The sequence below is a fragment of the Zalophus californianus genome, chromosome 10, assembly GCF_009762305.2.
Source record: "Zalophus californianus isolate mZalCal1 chromosome 10, mZalCal1.pri.v2, whole genome shotgun sequence".
NCBI classification, from domain to species: Eukaryota; Metazoa; Chordata; class Mammalia; order Carnivora; family Otariidae; genus Zalophus; species Zalophus californianus.
The window spans coordinates 54,287,289-54,312,898 of NC_045604.1; the positions used below are offsets into that span (position 1 = coordinate 54,287,289).

Consider the following 25,610-nt stretch of genomic DNA (forward strand, 5'->3'; position numbering starts at 1 on the left):
TCCATTTGCTTTCTCCCACCTTACAGGTTGGAAAGAGAATGTGGTAGGAATAAATCATTTCAGCAATGCAGGCAGGGACAACACCTTTAGAGGAGGCAAAGGAACATGACAGAAAGTGTGTGGGTCCTTTAAGTGTTCTATCTATCTGGCTCCAAAGCTTAAACATATCCCACACCACCAAAACACCTTTGGGAGAGGGAACTAAAGAAAATCAAACTCAGACTTTGTTTATTATTAACAACGAAGAAAATAAATCTAAAAGAGCATTAAGAAGAAAATAAAATGCTAATTCTCCCCCACCTTTCTTTTGCATACAATGTTCTCCATTTCTAAGATATGAGCTATATATCAGAAAAAATGAGCTTTCAAACAAATGTATTACCAAGTATAAAAATTGAATTCAATGTGATGAGCACTGCATGTTATATGCAACTGATGAATTATCGAACTCTACATCTGAAACCAATGATGTACTATATGTTGGTTAATTGAATTTAGATTAAAAAAACACGAAAAAAGGGAATTCACCAAGATTTAACAATTCTAAAACTTGTATGCACTTAACAGCCTCATAATATATAAAATATAAGCAGGTATGTAATTATTCCTCAGTTAGTTGATTTTAAAGTGCTCTTTCATTTTTTTGCCTCATTTTTTATGTTTTCTTAGAAGCAAAGAATATTCTATGCAAATTAATAGAACTACATATAACAGTTGACAAACCCAATTTCAATATGCTTCTTTTAATTATTTATAGGCCAGGAATTTTAAAAGATCAGAGATCTAAACACAAGAGTAGCATGATGAAACACCATGTATCAAAATTTAGTTGATACAATTAGGAAGGAAATTTATAACCTTAATGTATACACAATTAAGTTCAATAGACTGAACTTAAAGAAAATATAAGATACTAAAGTTTCAAGCAGAAATCCACAAAACAGAAAAAAAAGACATGATAGAGGGAATCAATAAAGTCAAACTGGTCTGTGGAGAGAAGACATAAATTAAAATATTAGGAATTTTTTTAAAAAATCATTAAAACAATAAAAGAATACTACCAACAACTTTATTACAAAAACTTCAAAAATGGATTAAAGATAAATTCCTAGAAAAAAATTATTTACTAAAACTAACTCAAGAATAGTAAACCTAGTCTTATAACTACTCTTTTTAAATTTTATTATGTTAATCACCATACATTACATCATTAGTTTTTGATGTAGTGTTCCATGATTCATTGTTAGCGTGTAACACCCCGTGCTCCATGCAGAACGTGCCCTCTTTAATACCCATCACCAGGCTAACCCATCCCCCCACACCCCTCCCCTCTAGAACCCTCAGTCTGTTTCTCAGAGTCCATAGTCTCTCATGTTCGTCTCCCCCTCTGATTTCCTCCCCTTCATTTTTCCCTTCTTACTATCTTTTTTTTTTTTTTAACATATAACGTATTATTTGTTTCAGAGGTACAGGTCTGTGATTCATCAGTCTTACGCAATTCACAGCACTCACCATACTACATAACCTCTACCGTACGACCCAGCAATTGCGCTACTGGGTATTTACCCCAAAGATACAAATGTAGTGATCCGAAGGGGTACGTGCACCCCAATGTTTATAGCAGCAATGTCCACAATACCAAACTATGGAAAGAGCCAAAATGTCCATCAACAGATGAATGGATAAAGAAGATGTGGTATACATATACAATGGAATATTATGCAGCTATCAAAATCAAACCCTATTTTTTTTTTTAAAGATATTATTTATTTATTTGACAGAGAGAGACACAGCGAGAAAGAGAACACAAGCAGGAGGAGTGGGAGAGGGAGAAGCAGGCTCCCTGATGCGGGGCTCAATCCCAGGACCCTGGGACCATGACCTGAGCCGAAGGCAGACGCTTAACAACTGAGCCACCCAGGCGCCCCAAACCCTATTTCTTTTAAAAGTAGTTTAAAAACATTCCCATCTACTCACACCAGTACAAAACAGTACATGCCCAAGCTTATTTATAAGTAACACTGTCTGCCACAGCAAAAGATTAAAACACCAAATATCCGCCATCAGAAGTCTAGTTGAATATTGGTAAAAGCATATAATGAAATTTTATACAGCTATCAAAAAGAATGAAAAAGTTTTCTATGAACAAAATAAAAAGATGACCAGATGGTGATCCCAAGGTCCCGGGATCGAGCCCTACATTGGGCTCCTTGCACAGTGGGGAGCCTGTTTCTGCCCTGCCTGATGCTCCCCCTGCTTGCTTTTACTCTCTCCCTCTCTGTGTATCAAATAAATAAATAAAATCTTAAAAAAAAAAAAAGGAAAAAGGAAACAAAGAAAGATGACCAGATATTGTTAAGTTAAAATTCAACTCTAGGTGAAAAATAGTGTGTATAATATACTAAGTTCTGTGAAAAGAGGGAGATCAATAAAAATTTACATTTACATTTGCATAAAGAAACTAAAAAGATAACTAAGAATTTAACACTGAATAAGAAGATGGATGACAGAGATTGGAAGAATATCTCTCATTGTAACTCCCCTACCCTTCTGAAATACCTTTTTGGGTTTAAACCATGTGAACATATTACTTAGTTTTTAAATTACACCCTTAAAAGAAAATTAGTATCTTCCCATAGGCCGGGATGGTTTTATAATTGAGTTCCAAACTTAGAAGATACCTAATGGTACAAGATTAGAAGCAATGCTTCCAAAATAAGGAAGATGATGACACTGACTACTATCACTGTTTCTATTCACAATTTTCTTAGGGACCTTGCCAGCATGTAATGACAAAAAGAAAGTAAAATACAATGAAAAGGATTAAAATTTTTTTAAAAAAGAAAGATTTGTAGGGAAGCTATAATTTTCTACATAGAAATCCCAAAGTAAATCTACATATTATTAGAAAAAGAATATAAAAAGATAGCTGGATATAAGATGTTTATAAAAAACTGGACATTTATATACAACAAAATGTAATTTTTTAAAAAATTTTATTATGTTAGTCACCATACATCATTAATTTTGATGTAGTGTTCCACGATTCACTGTTTGCGTATAACACCCAATGCTCCATGCAATACATGCCCTCCTTAATACTCACCACCAGGCTAACTCATCCCCCCACCCTAAAATGTAATTTTTTTAAAGATTTATTTGAGAGAGAGAGAGAGCGTGCACATGAGTGTGAGCACAGGGAGGGCCAGAGGGAGAGGAGAGAGAATCCACAAGCAGACTCCTCAGCTGAGTGCAGAGCCCAAAATCAAGAGCGGGCCAATAACTGACTGAGCCACCCAGGCGCCTCAAACCCAGCTAGTATTTTTATGACTCTTGTTCTAAATTCTTGTTCAGATACACTCCTTATTAACTGTTTTGAGCAAATCCCTGGCTGTGATTTCTTGATATTCCTTTTGGGGAAAATTCCTCTGTCTTGTCATTTTGTCTAGGTTTCTGTCTTTTGCATATTATGAAAGCCTGTAATGTTTCCTGTTCCTGAGAGTAATGCTGTATTAAGGGGTCATACACTGTCTGGGGCCTGGCACTTCAGGAAGTGTTTCTGGTGTACACTGTGTGCACTCTGCTGCTGTGTTTGGCTGCTCTTTCCCACAGGTCAGTCCTCTGCAGAGTTCCTTCTTGCTTGCAGTGGGGAGTGCTTGGACCTTTAATTAGGTGTGCTCTGATTTGTTTGGTAAGATAAGCCTGATTTAAAAAAAATTATCTAACAGAAAAATGAGGAGGGAAGAATGAATCCCTCCTACACACCATATAGAAAAAATTCCACTGGGATCAAAAACCTAAGGGTGAAAGGCAAATTTTCTCTAGAATTTAAAAATTTAAGCTCTCTCTCTTTTTTTAAATGTCAGAGAGATCTGACATTTTTATTCAGTAGTTCCACACTTTACCTCTAATTTACAATGTACCTTTATCATAAAGTTTCCTTATAAGCATGGGTTTGTTTCTGTACTCCCTGTTCTGCTCCACTTGTCAGTTTATCACCACCTGCAGTAACACCACACTTTCATTAGCTTTATGGACCACAGTATCAGGAAGGGCAAGTTTTTGCATCATATTCTTCAGGACCATCTTGGCTATTCTGCTTCTGCTTTTTTCTTATTAATCCCAGACTTAGCCTGAATTCCCCAAATGTCATGTCGAATTTTGTTTGGGATTTTACTGAATATTCAGATGACTCAGATATTGAGTTTTCTTTTGTATAAACAGGACATATCCTTTTGTCTTTTAATGTCATTCAGTTAAGATTATTTTTAAAAATTTTCATGAAAGTAATATATATCTTGTTAAATTCATTTCTGAGCAGCTATTTATTTGTTACAATTGTAAATATGTTTAAAAAAATTATATTTTGTTGGGACGCCTGGGTGGCTCAGTTGGTTAAGCAGCCAGCTCTTGATTTCAGCTCAGGTCATGATCTCAGGGTCCTTGGGATCGAACCCTACATTGGGCTCCATGCTATGTGGGGAGTCTGCTCTCTCCCTCTGTCCTCCCGCCACTCCCCTGTGCCTTCTCTCTCTCTCTCTCAAATACATTAATTAAAAAAAAAAAATACTAGGTGGGCTTGAAAAAGCATAGAAGACACCAGATAAACCCTTGTGGCAAAGATAAAAGACCTAAAAACTAGTCAAGCCGGAAAAAAATGCTACAAATGAGATGCTGCAAAACTGACTGAATGTAATCACAATGAGGATGGGAAGAAACAGAAGAACGAGCAGGTGGTAACAGAAGATAAAATTATGGAATATAAGGAAGATGAAAAGAAGAAGGAAAGAAAACTAGTAGATCATGAATACAGACTTACGGAACTCAGCGATTCCATGAAGCACAATAATATCCGTATCATAAGAGCAGGAGAAGAAGAAGAAGAGCAGGAAAGAGGAACAGAAGGTTTATTTAAAGAAATTATAGCTCAGAACTTTCCTAATCTGGGGAAGGAAACGTATTCAAGTCCAAGAGGAAAAGAGAACTCCCCTCAAAACCAACAGAAACAGGTCAACACCAAGACATATCACAGTGAAACTTGCAAAATACAAAGATAAAGAGAGAATTCTGACAGCACCTAGGGACAAAACGTCCTTAACCTACAATGGTAGACACATAAGGTTAGCAGCAGACCTGTCCACAGAAACTTGGCAGGCTAGAAGAAAGTAGCATATATTCAATGTGCTAAATGGGAAGAATATGTAGCCAAGAATACTCTATCCAGTAAGGTTGTCATTCAGAATAGAAGCAGAGATGAAGAGTTTCCAAGACAAGCAAAAATTAAGGAGTTCATGAACACTAGACTAGCTCTGCAGGAAATATTAAAGGGGACCCTCTGAGCAGGAAAAAGAGACCAAAAAGCAACAAAGACTATAAAGGAACAGAGATAATCTACAGGAACAGCGACTTTACAGGTAATACAATAGCACTAAATTCATAGCAATAATTACTCTGAATGTAAATGGACTCAATGCTCCAATCAAAAGACATAGGCTCTCTGAATGGATTAAAAAAAAAAAAAAAACCATCAATATGCGGCTTACAAGAGACTCATTTTATACCCAAAGACACCTCCAGATTAAAAGTGAAGGGGTGGAGAACCATCTACCATGCTAATGGACATCAAAAGAAAACTGGAGTAGCCATATTTATATCAGACAAACTAGATTTTAAACCAAACAGTGTAATAAGAGATGGAGAAGGGCATCATATCATAATAAAGAAGTCTATCCAACTAGAAGATCTAACATTTGTAAATATTTATGCCCCCATCGTGAGAGCAGCCAAGTATATAAATCAATCACTAACAAACTTAAACTCATTGATAATAATACAATACACTATAGTAGGGGACTTGAACACCCCCACTTACAGCAATGGACAGATCATCTAAGCAAAAGATCAACAAGGAAACAATGGCTTTGAATGACACAGTGGATCAGCTGGACTTAACAGATACATTCAGAACATTTAGTGCTAACGTAGCAGAATACTCATTCTTCTCAAGTGCACATGGAACATTCTGCGAATACATCACATACTGGGTCACAAATCGGGTCTTAACCAGTACATAAAGACTGAGATCATACCATGTGTATTTTCAGACCACGACATTATGAAACTTGAAGTCAACGACAAGAAGAAATTTGGAAAAGACCACCAATACATGAGGTTAAGTAACATCCTACTAAAGAATGAATGGGTTAGCCAGGAAATTAAAGAAAAAATTTAAAAAATACATGGAAGCAAATTGAAATGAAAACATGACAGTCCAAAACCTTTGGGATGCAGCAAAGTCGGTCGGTCATGAGAGGGAAGTATATAGCAATACAGGACTTCCACAAGAAGCAAGAAAAATCTCAAATACACAACCTAACCTTACACCAAAAGGAGCTGGAAAAAGAACAGCAAATAAAGCCTAAAACCAGCAGGAGGAGGAAAATAATAAAGATTAGAGCAAAAATAAATGATACAGAAATTTTAAAAAATAGTAGAACAGATCAATGAAACTAGGAGCTGGTTCTTTGAAAGAATTAACAAAGTTCATAAACCCTTGCCCAGACTTATCAAAAAGAAAAGAGAAGGGACCCAAATAAATAAAATCAGGAATGAAAGAGGAGAGATCACAACCAACACTGCAGAAATATAATTATAAGAGAATATATTATGAGCAATTACTTAACAAATTGGGCAATCTGGAAGAAATGCATAAATTCCTAGAAACATACAAACCCCCAGAACTGAACCAGAAGAAATAGAAAACTTGAGAAGACACATAACCAGCAAAGAAACTGAATCAATAATCAAAAATCAACAAACAAGAGTCCAGGGCCAGATGGATTCCCAGGGGTTAATTCTACCAACCATTTAAAGAAGAGTTAATATCAATTCTTCCGAAACTGTTCCAAAAAGATAAAAATGGAAGGAAACCTTCCAAACTTATTCTACAAAGCCAGCATTACCTTGATTCCAAAACCAGAGACCCCACTAAAAAGGAGAATTACAGGGGCGCCTGGGTGGCTCAGTTGGTTAAGCGACTGCCTTCGGCTCAGGTCATGATCCTGGAGTTCTGGGATCGAGTCCCACATCGGGCTCCCTGCTCAGCAGGGAGTCTGCTTCTCCCTCTGACCCCCCCCATGTGCTCTCTCTCTCATTCTCTCAAATAAATAAATAAAATCTTAAAAAAAAAAAGGAGAATTACAGAACAATATCCCTGATGAACATGGATGTAAAAATTCTCAACAAGATACTAGCAAATCAAATCCTACATTAAAAGAATTATTCACCATGATCAAGTGGGATTTATTCCTGGGCTGCAAGGGTGGTTCAATATCCACAAAATCAATATCATATGCCACATTAATAAAAGAAAGGATAGGAACCATATGACCTCAAAGATCTTCTCAAAAATCTCAAAAGATTCCATCCCAAAAATTGCTAGAACTGATACATGAATTCAGCAAAGTTGCAAGATATAAGATCAAAGTACAGAAATCTGTTGCATTTCTATACACCAACAATAATGAAGCAGCAGAAGGAGAAATCAAGGAGCTAATTTCATTTACAACTGCACCAAAGACCATAAGATACCTAGGAATAAACTTAACCAAAGAGGTAAAAGATCTGTACTCTAAAAGCTATAGAACACTTATGAAAAAAATTGAAGAGGACAACAAAGAAATGGAAAAATATTAGATGCTCATGGATTGGAAGAGTAAATACTGCTAAAGTATCTATACTACCCAGAGCAATCTATACATTCAATGCAAACCCTATCAAAATAATACCAGCATTTTTCAGAGCTAGAACAAACAATCCTAAAATTTGTATAGAACCAGAAAAGACCCAGAATAGCCAAAGTAATACTGAAAAAGAAAAGCAAAGCAGGAGGCATCACAATTCTGGACTTCAAGCTGTGTAACAAAGCTGTAATCATCAAGGCAGTGCGGTACTGGCACAAAAACAGACACATAGATCAATGGAACAGAACAGAGAACCCAGAAATGGACCCACAACTATCTGGTCAACTAATCTTCGACAAAGTAGGAAAGAATATCCATTGAAAAAAAAAAGACAGTCTCTTCAACAAATGGTGTTGGGAAACCTGGACAGCAACAGCAGAAGAATGAAACTGGACCACTTTCTTACACCACACACAAAAATAAATTCAAAATGGACGAAAGACCTAAATGTGAAACATGAAACCATCAAAATCCTAGAGAACACAGGCAATAACCTCTTTGACCTTGGCTGTAGCAACTTTTTACTAGACATGTTGCCAGAGACAAGAGAAACAACAGCAAAACTGAACTACTGGGACTTCATCAAGATAAAAAGCTTCTGCACAGCAAAGGAAACAATCAACAAAACTAAAAGGCAGCCTATGAAATGGGAGAAGATACCTGCAAATGAAGTATCAGATAAAGGTTTAGTATCCAAAACCTATAAAGAACTTGTCAAACTCAACACCCAAAAACCAAATTATCCAGTTAAGAAATGGGCAGAAGACATGAATAAATAGACTCTTTTCCAAAGAAGACATAGAGATGCCTAACAGACATATGAAAAGATACTCAACATCACTCATCATCAGGGAAATGCAAATCAAAACCACAATGAGATACCACTCCACACCTGCCAGAATAGCTAAAATTAACAACACAGGAAGCAACAGATGTTGGTGAGGATGCTGAGAAAGGGGAACCCTCATGCACTGCTGGTGGGAATGCAAACTGGTATAGCCACTCTGGAAAACAATATGGAGGTGCCTCAAAAAAGTTAAAAATAGAACTACCTTATGACCCAGCAATGCACTACTAGGTATTTACCCAAAGGATACAAAAATACAGATTCAAAAGGGTATATGCACCTTGATGTTTACAGTAGCATTACCAACAATAGCCAAACTATGGAAAGAGCCCAAGTATCCATTCAACTGATGAATGGATAGAGAAGATGTGATACACACACACACACACACACACACACACACACACACACACACACACACACAAATGGACTATTACTGAGCCATCAAAAAGAATGAAATCTTGCCATCTGCAACAACATGGATAGAACTAGAGTGCATTATGCTAAGTGAAATAAGTCAGTTTGAGAAAGACAAATACCGTATGATTTCACTCATGTGGAATTTAAGAAATAAAACAGATGAACAAAGGGGAAAGAAAGGAAAAATAAGATAAGATAAAAACATAGAGGGAGGCAAACTGTAAGCCACTCTTAACTATAGAGAACAAACAGGGTTGCTCAAGGGGAGGTGTTTTGGGTGGAGATGGGCTAAATAGGAGATGGGCATTAAGGAGGGCACTTGTAATGAGCACTGGGTGTTATATGTAAGTGATGAATCACTAAAGTCTACTCCTGAAACCAATACTATACTATATGTTAACTAACTTGAATTTAAATAAAAACAAGAATAGTGATGAAAGTTTTGAGGAAGATGAGGTATAAACTTACTCTACCAGATATTAAGACTTATAAAACTACAGTAAGACTGCATGGTCTTAATATACCTTAGGAGGATTAACCTACTTAAATCAAGTGAAATCAGTTAAAGGTACTCTGAAGTTCAATTACAGTGAAAAGACACATATGTAAGTGAGCAAAAACTAAATATGCAGTAAACACATATACAGAAATGCATGCTGTTTGGGAGAAATGTTAAAATACAAATGGGCAGCTATGACTACTTCATGGAACTTCATCCCAGCATGTCTCTGCTTAAAATACAAAATTTTGGAGAATAAAAACTTGAGCTGTTACTGACTACAGAGGCTCTTACAAATAAAAACAAAACTTCAAAAAAACACTTTAATTATAATCTCAGATAATCATTTCCTCAAATCCAATTTATGACATAAGGAAAAATACACTTTTAAATTATCTTTAGTACCCTTAAATAATTTGTGGTGTAAATGTGCCAAAAGGAGTGAAGGGCCAAGAACAGAAAATAAGCATTATCTTTAAAGTTTAAAGAGTTTCTCCTCAAATTAAAAAATATATATATATATATTTAGTAAATCAATATGATGGCAGTAATTTATCTCAATTCTTTTTTGAACAGCTGCTTTTGAGCAATTAAATCAAATAATCTAATAAAACTGTTGGTATATCACACATTATTTTCCTCCATAAATCTGTTCCTTTGCCTGTATTCTTTCTTAGTTAATGGCAGAATTATAGATCCAAGTACGAGTCAAAATCCTGGGAGATTTCCTAGATGACTCTCTCCGCATCCAATTACTAACCAAGAGCTGCCAATTTTATCTGCTATAAATATCTTTCATAACCCCCTCTCTTCTGTATCCATACTGCCAATGCCTTAATTAAAGCAGGTTCCTAACTGGTTTCCCTGTTCCCAATTGCATTCTGGTGTAGGCCATCCTTTGAGGACAAGCCTTCTTAAAACACCAGTGAAATCATGTCACTTCCTTACTTAAAACAAACACTTCCCTCCATGGTCTTTAACAAACTTCAAAAAATTGTAAACTAAGTATACACAGCATTGGATGGCCTGGTTATTGGTAAACTAAATCTCCTGTCTCCTCTTCCATGATTACTCTAGTTATACCTTTATTCTTATCATGACTAAAATAACCTCTTCAGGCTGCTTCTACTTACAGCTGCCCATAAGAAATATGTTTCTTTTAGCACTGTTCCCTTATTCTTACAGTTCCTGAATACTTCTCCCTCATTTGTGACTTCAAGATTCAGCTCAGGAATTACTCTCTCACAGTTAAATATCATCACTGTTCCTATCATAATCTTCCAGCAATACTTTTTATACTATTTCATAATTATTTGGCTAGACCTATTTTTTGTCTGTGGCTGTGACCTTTTCAAAAGGAAAAGTATTTTGTCTTCAATTCTGTATCCCAGGACCTAAGGTAAGTACAGTACCAGCACCTATCAATCATAAATGCTTTTTAAGTGACTATAGGAACAAATCAATCTAATCCTAACATAAAAGCTTAACATAATATGTACACACATAGAATGCACTTTACTTACCAAATTTTAGTGCTGCAAGGATTCAACATATAAAGATCCATATTTTCTATAAGAATAGCAGATGTGCTCTATTTTAAAAAGGGGGAAGGGAATAAATTACTTAAGGAAAAATATTTCAACTCTAAAGATTTCTAGGATTTCTACATTTTTAGATCTTAAATACTAAGATTCTGAAACACTCATTTGAGAAGGCATAAAAATGGCTAAAATTTACTGGTTATGTCTATAGTGTTAAGTTAGCCTTATAACAAAACATTTTAAATTAAATGTCTGTTCCTATAAAGGAAAAGTGATTTTCTATTAGCTATTTTCTTTTTAAAATTTCAAACAGGTTTTAAAAGTTAAAAGACAGGATGAATGCCCTTCATTGGATGAAGAGATAAACTGCAGCACATCCAGACAACAGAATATTATTTAGCACTAAGAAGAAATGAGCTATCAAGCCACAGACGAAACTTAAAGGCGTATTTACTACACAAAAGAAGCCAATTTGAAAAGGTTACATACAGTATGAGTCCAACTACATGACATTCTGGAAAAGACAAATCTATGAAGATAGTAAAAAGATCGGGGGTTGAGGGGAGGGAGGGATGAACAGGTGGAGCACAGAGGATTTTTAGGGCAGTAAAAATACTCTGTATGATACTATAATGATCGATACGTGTCATTACACATTTGTTTAAACCCATAGACCATATGGTAAGAGTGAACCCTAAGGTAAAGTATAGACTTCAGGTGATAATAATGTGTCAGTGTTAAGTTATCAACTGTAACAAATGTATCACTCTGGTGGGACGTATGTTGATAATGGAGGAGGCTAAACATGTGTGAGAGTAAGGCTTATGAAAGAAATCTCTACCTTTCTCTCAATTTTGCCGTGAACCTTAACTGCTCTTAAAAACACAAAGTCTTTGAAAGAAATAAAAAAGGTGCAACGTATCAACCAATATAACTAAGAATTCATACAAGAAAATGTCTTTAAAAGCACAATCCTACATTTATCAGTGAATCAGAAAAATAGCTCATGTTAAAATATAGTTATCAGCAAACTGCTACCTTTATTTAATAAAGTTACTGGTGTCCTACAAGTATAGAAGAATTTTATAGTTAAGTACCTTGGCTTCTGGATTAGCTGCCAAAATTTTGGCACCACATTCTACTGAAGCATAATTATTTCGATTTTTCTGCACTTTTTTTGTTGCATGTAGACCTCCATTAGAAGATGGATGCATTGACTGACCTGCAGACAAACCTTATTATAAACATATATATATGATGATTATGATTAAAAATACTCCCAACAAACAATGATCTCAAAAGCAGTAGCTGATGTGTACTGAAGAACAGGTTTTAATGCTTAAGAGAATATTTTAAAAAACCCATTAAGAAATTCAAAATGCTTTACCTCATTGGCTTTAAAATACTCCCCCAAACCAAATTAACTACAAAAATCCCCATTATTTGATTTATATCTAAGTAATATAATTCTCAAAATAAAGTTTATCCATGAGAGTCAAAATATTGTATATACATATTTTATTAAAGATGAATGCTATCCTAACATTAAGAATTTTTAACTGAGACGTTAAGTTCTTTACAAAAAGAAACTAATACCTCAGTCCAACTCTATTTACAGTTCAAAGTTTTATGACTCAAAAGTTTCATTCATATCCCAGACAAGCCCCCCCAAAAACAAACAAAAAAACAACAAAGTTTCTGTGCAATTTTCCTCTTATAAACTGAAATGAAAACTACTGCTCTGCCTACTTTATCTTATTTTTTCCTCATTTAATAATTTACAAAATGGATTTTAATTAAGATTAAAACTATATAATTGTACACAGGTAAGTTACATAGGTTGATAATTATACATTTTAGTAACTTTCACCTTTAAAAAGTTCAAAAGTTTTATTTTATTTTACCAACTATGGAGAGAAATGCATATTTAAACCAGGCCCCTCCCCCCAAAAAATAATAATAAATAAATAAATAAATGGAATCACAGTGTTTCATTACTTTTTTCTTTTTCTACTTCCATAACTTTCTTCTTCCATTCATCAAATGTTGGTATATCTTCTGGGTCTTTGGGACTTGTTACAGATATATGGTCAATTTCCCCTGGTTTTGTATAATCAGAACTCTGAAAGAAATGTGAAAGAACAGAGAAAACAGATTAATAAATTATAAAAGTATATACAAATGTTTATGTGAAATTAAAGTCCAAGTTTATAGTTGACAGATAATATTTCAAAAAAAATGAAATGTAAAAACTTCTGGTTTACTTAAAAGTTGAGTTTCTCTTGAAAAATTGAAATCTTCTACCTAAGCACGACAAGATATATTCCTTCACATTAGCAATATAAGCATAGGTTGTAAAAAAAATTATATCCTAAGCAAACAATTACTTACACATAAAACTGTACAAATTAATAAATACTATAGTTGTAATGCATCCATCTTAAAATTTAAGTTAAAATAATATATGCATTAAAGAAAGCGAACTAATTTTAGACGTAGCATATAATTTCTAAAAGATCCTTAACACGAATTACCATTCACATAAAAATTTAAGGTGGATTTAAAAACATAAAGAAACAGTCTAAAGAAAAACAAAGCTTTTTAAAGAAAGTATAGAAAAATCTTCATATATAAAAGGATTTAACAATGTGAAGAAAGAATAAATCATTAAAAAAAAAAGGCTGATACATTTGGCTGGATTAAAATTTAAAATTAAATGTATTGAAAGACCATAAACTACATCGTACAATAAGCCACAAGCTGAAATAAGTAGTTGCAATATCTGCAACCAATAAAGGATTACTACCAACTACAGACTACCTATAATCAATAATGCAGGAGATAAACAATAAATTCAGCAAAGAGAAAATACAAAATGCTCAATCTCAGTAATAATCAGGGGATTGCAAATGAAAACCAGAGATGCTGAATAAATTATACCAATCTGATGGAGTTTGAAGTGTGGCATGTTTGTTGAACCATGGGACATCTATTAGACTGCTGAAGGGGGTTCAAAATTTAGCAATATTAAGGGTGCATGGCTGGCTTAGTCAGAAAAGCATGCAACTCTCATCTTGGGGTCCTGAGTTCAAGCCCCAAATTGGATGCAGAGAAGTTAAATAAATAAACTTAAAAAGATTTAGCATTATTAGTAAAGATGTGCTTTACTTTAAGCCATCTTAAAGGTCACAGGTATGACCTTTGACCCAATGACCCAATAATTCTAATCCTATGTATGAGTGAAAACATGCACATGTGCCTAGGAAAATATGCATGAGAATGCTTACTGCATTGTTTTTAACATCAAAAAATTAGAAAAAACCTAAATACTCACTAATTGAAGACCAGATAAATTGTGGTAGTGAAATACAACATTGTAAACAATGAACAGACAAATCTCAAAAACAATGGTGAGTAAAATGATATTTAAGGCAAGAATGATACCACTTTATATTGCTTCAAAATATGCTAAATGATAGCATGTACTGTTTATAATAATGCACTTTTGGAAAAAGTCTAAAAACACACTCTTATATATACACAAAAACACACACACATACATACACTGAATTTGACACAGGTGTTCTATCCGAAGAGGAGACAAGAAATATAACTGGGAAAGCAAAGAAACACATTGACAACAATACAATAATAGTGGGGGACTTTAACACCCCCCTGACTGAAATGGACAGATCATCTAAGCAAAAGATCAACAAGGAAATAAAGACTTTAAATGACACACTGGACCAAATGGACTTCACAGACATATTCACAACATTCCATCCCAAAGCAACGGAATACACATTCTTCTCTAGTGCCCATGGAACATTCTCCAGAATTGATCACATCCTAGGTCACAAATCAGGTCTCAATCGGTACCAAAAGATTGGGATCATTCCCTGCATATTTTCAGACCACAATGCTTTGAAACTAGAACTCAACCACAAGAGGAAAGTCGGAAAGAACTCAAATACATGGAGGCTAAAGAGCATCCTACTAACGAATGAATGGGTCAACCAAGAAATTAAAGAAGAATTAAAAAAATTCATGGAAACCAATGAAAATGAAAACACAACTGTTCAAAATCTTTGGGATACAGCAAAGGCAGTCCTGAGAGGAAAGTATATAGCAATACAAGCCTTTCTCAAGAAACAAGAAAGGTCTCAAATACACAACCTAACCCTACACCTAAAGGAGCTGGAGAAAGAACAGCAAAGAAAGCCTAAACCCAGCAGGAGAAGAGAAATCATAAGGATCAGAGCAGAAATCAATGAACTAGAAACCAAAAGAACAGTAGAACAGATCAACGAAACTAGGAGCTGGTTCTTTGAAAGAATTAACAAGATTGATAAACCCCTGGCCAGACTGATCAAAAAGAAAAGAGAAATGACCCAAATCAACAAAATCATGAATGAAAGAGGAGAGATCACAAGCAACACCAAAGAAATACAAACAATTATAAGAACATATTATGAGCAACTCTATGCCAGCAAATTAGATAACCTGGAAGAAATGGGTGCATTCCTAGAGATGTATCAACTACCAAAATTGAACCAGGAAGAAATAGAAAACCTGAACAGACCTATAACCACTAAGGAAATTGAAACAGTCATCAAAAATCTCCCAAGAAACAAAAGCCCAGGGCCAGATGGCTTCCCAGGGGAATTCTATCAGACATTTCAAGAAGAATTAATACCTATTCTCCTGAAACTGTTCCAAAAAATAGAAATGGAAGGGAAACTTCCAAACTCATTTTATGAGGCCAGCATTACCTTGATCCCAAAACCAGACAAAGACCCCATCAAAAAAGAGAATTACAGACCAATATCCTTGATGAACATGGATGCAAAAATTCTCACCAAAATACTAGCCAATAGGATCCAACAGTACATTAAAAGGATTATTCACCACGACCAAGTGGGATTTATTCCTGGGCTGCAAGGCTGGTTCAACATCCGCAAATCAATCAACGTGATACAATACATTAACAAAAGAAAGAACAAGAATCATATGATCCTCTCAATAGATGCAGAAAAAGCATTTGACAAAGTACAACATCCTTTCTTGATCAAAACTCTTCAGAGTATAGGGATAGAGGGTACATACCTCAATATCATAAAAGCCATCTATGAAAAACCTACAGTGAATATCATTCTCAATGGGGAAAGGCTGAGAGCTTTTCCCCTAAGGTCAGGAACGCGGCAGGGATGTCCACTCTCACCACTGCTATTCAACATAGTATTAGAAGTCCTAGCCACAGCAATCAGACAACAAAAAGAAATCAAAGGCATCCAAATCGGCAAAGAGGAAGTCAAACTCTCACTCTTTGCAGATGATATGATACTGTATGTGGAAAACCCAAAAGACTCCACCCCAAAACTGCTAGAACTCATACAGGAATTCAGTAAAGTAGCAGGATATAAAATCAATGCACAGAAATCAGTGGCATTCCTATACACAAACAACAAGACAGAAGAGAGACAAATCAAGGAGTCTATCCCATTTACAATTGCACCCAAAACCATTAGATACCTAGGAATAAATCTAACCAAAGAGGCAAAGGATCTGTACTCAGAAAACTATAAAATACTCAGGAAAGAAATTGAAGAAGACACAAAGAAATGGAAAAACGTTCCATGCTCATGGATTGGGAGAATCAACATTGTGAAGATGTCAATGCTACCTAGAGCAATCTACACATTCAATGCAATCCCCATCAAAATACCATCCACTTTTTTCAAAGAAATGGAACAAATAATCCTAAAATTTGTATGGAACCAGAAGAGACCCAGAATAGCCAGAGGAATACTGAAAAAGAAAAGCAAAGCTGGCGGCATCACAATTCTGGACTTCCAGCTCTATTACAAAGCTGTCATCATCAAGACAGTATGGTACTGGCACAAAAACAGACACATAGATCAATGGAACAGAATCGAGAGCCCAGAAATGGACCCTCAACCCTATGGTCAACTTATTTTTGACAAAGCAGGAAAGAATGTCCAATGGCAAAAAGACAGTCTCTTCAACAAATGGTGTTGGGAAAATTGGACAGCCACATGCAGAAGAATGAAACTGGACCATTTCCTTACACCACACACAAAAATAGACTCCAAATGGTTGAAAGACCTAAACGTGAGACAGGAGTCCATCCAAATCCTAAAGGAGAACACAGGTAGCAACCTTTTCGACCTTAGCCGCAGCAACTTCTTCCTAGAAACATCGCCAAAGGCACGGGAAGCCAGGGCAAAAATGAACTATTGGGATTTCATCAAGATAAAAAGCTTCTGCACAGCAAAAGAAACAGTCCACAAAACCAAAAGACAACCGACAGAATGGGAGAAAATATTTGCAAATGACATATCAGATAAAGGGCTAGTATCCAAAATCTATAAAGAACTTATCAAACTCAACACCCAAAGAACAAATAATCCAATCAAGAAATGGGCAGAAGACATGAACAGACATTTCTCCAAAGAAGACATCCAAATGGCCAACAGGCACATGAAAAAGTGCTCAACATCGCTTGGCATCAGGGAAATCCAAATCAAAACCTCAATGAGATACCACCTCACACCCGTCAGAATGGCTAAAATTAACAAGTCAGGGAACGACAGATGTTGGCGGGGATGTGGAGAAAGGGGAACCCTCCTACACTGTTGGTGGGAATGCAAGCTGGTGCAACCCCTCTGGAAAACAGTATGGAGGTTCCTCAAACAGTTGAAATTAGAGCTACCGTTCGATCCAGCAATTGCACTACTGGGTATTTACCACAAAGATACAAATGTAGGGACCCGAAGGGGTACGTGTACCCCAATGTTTATAGCAGCAATGTCCACCATAGCCAAACTGTGGAAAGAGCCAAGATGCCCATCGACAGATGAATGGATAAAGAAGATGTGGTATATATACACAATGGAATATTATGCAGCCATCAAAAGGAATGAGATCTTGCCATTTGCAACGACGTGGATGGAACTGGAGGGTGTTATGCTGAGTGAAATAAGTCAATCAGAGAAAGACATGTATCACATGACCTCACTGATATGAGGAATTCTTAATCTCAGGAAAGAAACTGAGTGTTACTGGAGTGGTTGGGGTGGGAGGGATGGGGTGGCTGGGTGATAGATATTGGGGAGGGTATGTGCTACGGTGAGCGCTGTGAATTGTGCAAGACTGTTGAATCACAGATCTGTACTTCTGAAACAAATAATGCAACATATTTTAAGAAAAAAGAAAAAGAAGATAACAGGAGAGGAAGAAAAGGGGAGTATGTCAGAGGGGGAGATGAACCATGAGAGATGATGGACTCTGAGAAACAAACTGAGGGTTCTAGAGGGGAGGGGGGTAGGGGGATGGGTTGGCCTGGTGATGGGTATTGAGGAGGGCACGTTCTGCATGGAGCACTGGGTGTTATGAACAAACAATGAATCATGGAACACTGCAGCAAAAACTGATGATGTAATATAGTGATTAACATAACAATAAAAAATTAAAAAAAAAGAAATATAACTGGGAAAAGGCACATAATTTAATTTCTAATTTTTTCCATAAGCTGAATAATATATGTAAAGATGCTCATTCCATTATTTATTTCTGTATTCCTAAAACAATGCATAACATATTTATTAACAGTTCCCTGAGAAGTGTACAACATCTATTTAGACAGCTTACTCCGGTAAATAACGCAAGTCTCATATAGTGTACATGTGCTATAGATAGTGTAGGGCATAATACTCGCTATATTAAAGCACACAGGTTTTTTTTTTAAGATTTTATTTATTTTTTTGACAGAGAGAGAGAGAGACAGCAAGAGAGGGAACACAAGCAGGGGGAGTGGAAGAGGGAGAAACAGGCTTCCCGCAGAGCAGGGAGCCCGACGCGGGGCTTGATCCCAGGACTCTGGGATCATGACCTGAACCAAAGGCAGACGCTTAACGACTGGGCCACCCAGGCGCCCCTAAAGCAAACTTTTAAGGACTGATACTAGTATATTAGAATTACACTAACACACTAGCTTATTAGAATTACATGAATTACATGAATACACGAATACAAATACCCATAATCTCCCTCTAGGAAGACAGCAAATTGGCTCCCATACAACCTCCGTCTTGGAGTGTTTTGCAGAACAAGCTAACTGACTAAATAATGTGGCTATTAAAAAAAAAATACGTAACAGAAAGTAAAATTAAAGAGCTAGTATTACAATTAATTAAAAATTTAAATAAAAACCTAGTTTGAACACGAGAAAATAAGCAAAAAACATTTATTTATAAAAATTAAACTGAGTACTTAAGAATAAAGCCCAATACTAACAGAAATACAACAAAAAGTAGAGGAACATACACACAGTTTTTGAGGCCCAGGCAAAGCAATCACTATCACCTCTTAGCAACAAATAAGAGAACTAAACAATACAATAAAAACACTTGGTAAAGCACTGTCTCTCAGTATGGCAAAGACTGTCTTCCAGATTCTTGAGATAACAGGGATAACACAAAGATCTTCTTGCATCAGAAAAAAAACTCTCTCCAGTCACACAAACTTAACTGGGAAGAATTATCCTAAACTGGACAATACATAAAACTACTGGATATTTCATAATGCGCTTATTATCTGATAATTTTTCCAGGATATTAATAGTTAAAAATTATACCATTTTGCCTATTAGCACAAACTCAGAAACCATTTTTATATACTAGGTAATGAAGGCAGTTTCAGTCTGCTAATGGTTAAGGAGAACAAGCAAAACTGGGACAAAACTAGCTGCCATGTAGTATCAGAGAAGTCTATGTAGTATCAGATGAATCTTAAATACCTCCAAAGAAGATATTTTTGTAATGTTTGTCTAATTTTATTTATGGCTGTAGACAACTGAACTATAACATAAGCTTGATTTGGTTTCATTGGGAAAATTAGTTCCTTCAAGATGGTGGACTACGAAATGTTGAGCTCCTGTAATTGTAAGAAGCATCATAAAAACAGCTGGTAGTGATAGTAAAGTCTCCAGAAGGAAATTTAGTTAGTTGTGAGTACAGATTCACTGAAAATATATGACAGAGAAGGTGGAGAACAGAAGATCCAAATTAAAAGGGAACAAATGTGGACATGGCACTCGGTACTTTGAACCTCTCTTTGATTCCGCATATTTTACTTTTGTTAAGTTCATGGAGTGGACCTCATCTCTGTTACTCAGTTATTTCTTACCTGAAGGAGGCCTAGACTTCTCTGTCAACATTTCTTCAGGAAATTCTGCATTGGCCTCTATATTAAGTCAAAGCAGAACTCAAAAGGAGAAAGGAAAGTAAAACTGCTACATGGGGCTAGTATAATTGTAAAACTCACACTCTTCAATATAAGCTGTATTCTGCACACAAATAACAAAAGGTGACGATGTCTCTTTAAAATAATTCTGGTTGAAGAGTCTAAATTTAACATTGTATATGGAGTTAAACTTATATTCTGAAGATACCTGAATTTAATAATCATAACTCCAGAAACTTCTTAAGTAAGGACTTTACATATCTGCTATCAAACAGTTGATGGTAACAGAAAACCACTTAATTATATACAACTAAAGGCAGTTCATACTTGGAACAACTGTATGTATAAATAATATACTGGTAAGAGTACCCAGGAAGTAACCATTTGCTCTCAGGAATTACAGCTCACCTCAGTTCCGTATTCCTCATTAACTATTTAATCCCTAATTTTATGGCAAATATGGTTAGCAAATTGCAAAATTAGCTAATAATGAAAATGCATGTAATAAAGTAGGAAACAGTACAAGTTATATACCTACCTCATTTTTTAAATTATCTGAAGCGTTCAATGCAGATTTTGGATCACCACTAGCCTGATCACCTGCTGAAACTTTTGATTCAAATTCTGATTTTGTTATTTTTCCTTTGCCATGTGAAGATGACACATTTTCTATATGCTGGCCAACAAGGCTATTTGAAACCAAAAAGACATATTAAAAAAAATTAGCTGAATAACAAGTTTATGTAATCTAAACTGTTAAAATTATCATGTACAAAATAAACCAAGAAAAGAGCACAAAGGGATTAGCTTTCTCGCAATCATAAAGTGGAATTGAGCACACACCAAAGTCCATTCAAACATGACACTGCTATTATTACAGAATTATACAAAAGGCAAACAACAGCTCACACCCACCTTTCAGGTGGACTGACAAAGGAAGGCTGATCAACTGGAGCATTCGCTTCAAGGGCCTCACCAACATCACAATCAGTTTCAGATTGCTCAGTTTCACTTGGCTTGGCTATAGGAATAGTACCAGAGTTTTCTATTTCACTAAAAATAGAAACAAAAAAAGACAATCTGGAAATGCAATGAATATAATGTGACATAAGTTAAAAATTGTATTAGTGATTTTCAAACATAATCTAAACCAGAGAAGAATGCTTTACAGTTAGGCTGTTTTCAAGAATTTACTTATTTTAAATCATATAAAGTTAACTACTGACTCTTGATCTGTTCATGGCTTTGGTTGTTAAATAGGTAATTACCAAATTTTAAAACAAAAGATCATAGCTTAGTATTTGATCTCATAAAAAATAAAATTTTAAATTTATTTATGTATGTATTTATTAGAGAAAGAGAAGGAGAGTGCACTAGCACATGCAAGTGGGGACAGGAGGAACAGAGGGAGAGGGAGAGAGAATCTTAAGCAGGCTCCACACTCAGCGTGGAGCCTGACTTGGGGCTCAATCTCATGACCCTGAGATCATGACCTGAGCTGAAATCAAGAGTTGGATGCTTAACTGACTGAGCCACCCAGGTGCCCTTAAAATTTATCTTAACTGTATCTTCTCTAATGTTTCCTTTCTGTTAGTATTATCTACCAGTATTAGAGTTGTTGCCTATAGTTATCAAAAAATAACCTATTATCTTAAAACATTTCACTAAGTTCTTAAGACACTTTTAGAATTTCATTTTTAAAAATACTACCCTAATATTCTGTCCTACTCACTTCTAATTCACTAAGCAATCATGTTCAGTATAATGGGAAAATAAGATGTACTATTCAGATTTGTAATACCTAGCCTTAAATTCTTTCTGGAATAAGTATTTTTAAATTTTTAAATACTATCGTTACTTCTAAAAATGTCTTGTTTCTTTATTCCTTACCTAGGATAAACCCCTAAATGGCAACTCTAACATCTTTGAATACATCTCCTCTACCCCAGTCCCTTCCATTCTTGAGAAGAGTGTTTAAAAAAAGTGTTTAAAAAATAAATAAATAAATAAAAAGTAGTGCAGATAATAATAATATTAACTGACACATATATTATTATGTGTCAGATACTGTTCTATTCATTTTTAATATATATATATTAACTCATTTGATAAAGGAAATGCTTAATGTAGTATGAGAGAAGGGAATTTTGTTCTTTGTAGTGTTGCTGTAAGGACTAGGAAAGTACACAATAGATTTTCTAAATTAAGGAACTCTTACAGCTACATATTCTGAATATTATCAAGTTTGAAAAAGGTAGCTATTCACAAAAAGACACAACTATGAATGGAATGCTGCAGTAATACTTGATAGAAATGAATAATCTGACATCAAATCTTTGATAATTATAGGGAAGATTATTCAAATAAGTAGTTACTTAAACAAATAGAACCTCACTTTATGTGATGTACAGATTTCATGGCTGAGATCTAATCAACCTCACTGGGTTTGGAAACAGAATAAATACTCCTTATATCAAAAGATCATTACATTAAAATAAAATAAAAATGCAAAACACAGGCATCATAACTTTAGTCTGCTATATAGCTAAACTTCAAATCTGAGTTTCAAGCTGCCTTATCTTCTTAAGACATTTTTCTATCATTACCTAATTAGATTCTCTTTTTTTCTTTGTAATAACTTACTCAAGCTTTGAGATTGGAGTGATCTCTGAGGTAGATGAGCTGGAAATATTTTCAATGTTTTCACTGCCCACAACTCCACTGGAAGAATCTTCATGTAGATCAATTGTAGGGAGTGTCTCAATTACAGACGGACTTAACTTTTTTGACTCCATATTCTGTTTAAAAAAAAAAAAAGTCAGTTATATTAAATGTTGAGATTAATAAATTATCTCTTTAGCTATACAGGATTTTATAAAAGTATGTCTCAAAAGTGACAGTATCAAGAATGTACTTTTATAAAAATCCTATCTTCCAACATTACCTCCCAAGGAATATATTTCATATTAAAATACAAGCTCTAGACATTTTTCATGGCATTTCACAAACTAGGACAAAGGAGCTTGCCTTTCTTCTTTCCTATTTTCTATCAGGACCTACATATATTTCCCTCTTACTTTAATTAATGCTAGTAGCAACACGGAAATTATATTTAAATATACAAAACAGTACAACACATACTTCTTGACCCAGAGCAGTTTAGAAGATAATGTACATCAATAAACAACAACACAGGGCATGTACAAGTAACATTACAATACAATAAATGATTCTCACTGATCCTTCAGTCCTTGGATGCTCTGGGCCATTCACTCCTCCAAAACACAATCCGAAATCTACATAATACCACTCATATTTGAAACCTCTATCAGCACATTCTCCCCCACTACCAATCTTAAATAGAATTAGACATTCCTCTTCCTCTATGCCTCTACTGTTCTCTGTATAGACTTAATAGAGCATCTGTGAAACCTCAATTGCCTTATTCAAGTCTCCTTCTCTTTTTCAAGTATACTATAAATGTCTTGAGTAAAAACTATGTTCTCTTGATTTTCATGTGCCCTGGCACATAGTAGACACTTAATGCTTATTAAGTGAGTATCAAGTGAGAGGTACTCATGCTCAGTTCAAGGAAAAGAGAAACTATAGACTACTATGGACTAGAAAAACTAGGACTTTGAAGAAAAAAAGGACCCAGTATAAGAACAGAAAGAAAACATAAGATACAGAGTCAGTGGAATATAAAATATGATCATTTGGGGAATTATTTACACTGAAATGAAAAATTCACAAAGGAATACAAACAGTTTGCATTTTATGGTGAAGGCCTTGAGAAAAGGAGTTTATATTATTATCAGATATTATCATTTTAATATGTATTCAATATTAAAAAAAAAATCAATGAGATAGTTTATTTTTTTTTTTTACTAAGTCTCCAAAATCCAATATGTATTTAATACTTACAGAGAGTCTCAATTTGGACTAACTGCATTTCCAGTGCTCAATAGCCAAATGTAGCAGTGGCTACTATACTGAACAGCAAGTATCTATAAGACATGGTAAGCACTTCAAAGTACTTGAGCAAGAGCATACCATGATAAAAATTCTAGAAAATGAACAATGGCAGGACTGTTCAGGATAGTCACATTAACTAGAAGGGCTACAGAGAACACTTTCTTACTCTTACGTACAAACATGTGACAAACATATTCCAGGATCCAATAAAATGAAACTATTTGTACTTAGATAGCCCAATTAAGTCATTAAATAGCTCTAACTGTATTTAAAAAAAGAATTTTCCCTCATTTTGAGCTGAAGTTTGTTTTTGTTAATATTTGAGATACTCAGTTTTTCCTTAGTTCTTCTTCCTCCAGATCAAATATCCCTAGTTCCTTCAGCTATTCCTGATATTAAATTGGTTCCAGATGCTTCAGCATTCTGGTCAGCTTATAGTCTGGTCTAGTTTTTAACATCTTTCATAAAAGTCTGAAGTACAAAATGGAAAATAATATTCAGAACGTAATATAAGAAACATATAAAACATATTTTAACCTATTATTAATTCATATTCCACACTGAGTGACAAAAGTTTGGTATCAAAATACTTTGTTTTACATACAAATACCTTCTTTTGTTGTAAGTTAGAAAAAATTTCCTGACATCTAAAAATCTGGAGACAAAGATCCATTATAGTGAGCCAAAATGGAATCTAAGAAGAAATGAGAACTTACACCCAAACTTTTACTACAAAAAAACAGTCACATTTATTATTAAATCTGTAATTTTACATTTTCTCAAAAGCAGTACTCTTAGCAGGTGAACAGTATTAAAGCCAACTGCACAACAGTTCAAAGAGAAAAAGTAACAATATACAATATGGTGACCAAACAGAAGTTTTCTGTCTTGTGAAGCGGTTTTAAAAGACATACCATTAAAAATCAAAGCAACATAGCTTACCTGTACATCCACAATGTAGTCATCTTTTAATCTATGTTCTTCTGGAGGAATAGGTAAGTTTGAACCCACTTTTTCTGATAATTCGGCATTGATAGGTCCCTCTTTTTCATCCTATATTGCAACAAAGATAAAAGGGTAACTGATAAAACTGTTTCACAAAACAGTCCTAAACAACATTATATACTTTATAACACATTTGACTCTTTTATTTGTTTACATGTTTACTGTCCATCTTCCTGCATTCCCTTCCTTGCCACCACTTAAAATGTATACTGAATGAGTTCAAGACCCTCATTTGATTTCTTAATAAGCACCTTAGTCCTACCATGTAGCACTATGTATTAGGCACAAGGCTTCAGGAAATATCTAATAAATGAATG

The 25,610-nt window shown here is 34.9% G+C and overlaps 1 protein-coding gene across 4 annotated transcripts in view; it reads right to left on the minus strand.

Moving 5' to 3' along the window:
- SUCO (SUN domain containing ossification factor) overlaps nt 1-25,610 on the minus strand; it is an 89,686-nt gene that overhangs the window by 39,466 nt on the left and 24,610 nt on the right. For 3 of the 4 annotated variants that reach the window (XM_027611416.2, XM_027611418.2, XM_027611420.1), the window contains 7 exons: nt 25,231-25,341; nt 22,957-23,111; nt 21,229-21,366; nt 20,852-21,002; nt 13,048-13,171; nt 12,147-12,283; nt 11,032-11,099 (listed from right to left, as the gene is read on the minus strand). In XM_027611416.2, the coding sequence (XP_027467217.1) occupies nt 11,032-11,099; nt 12,147-12,283; nt 13,048-13,171; nt 20,852-21,002; nt 21,229-21,366; nt 22,957-23,111; nt 25,231-25,341 (884 nt within the window). The remainder of the gene's footprint in view (nt 1-11,031; nt 11,100-12,146; nt 12,284-13,047; nt 13,172-20,851; nt 21,003-21,228; nt 21,367-22,956; nt 23,112-25,230; nt 25,342-25,610) is intronic. The other variant, XM_027611415.2, reaches the window with a different exon arrangement.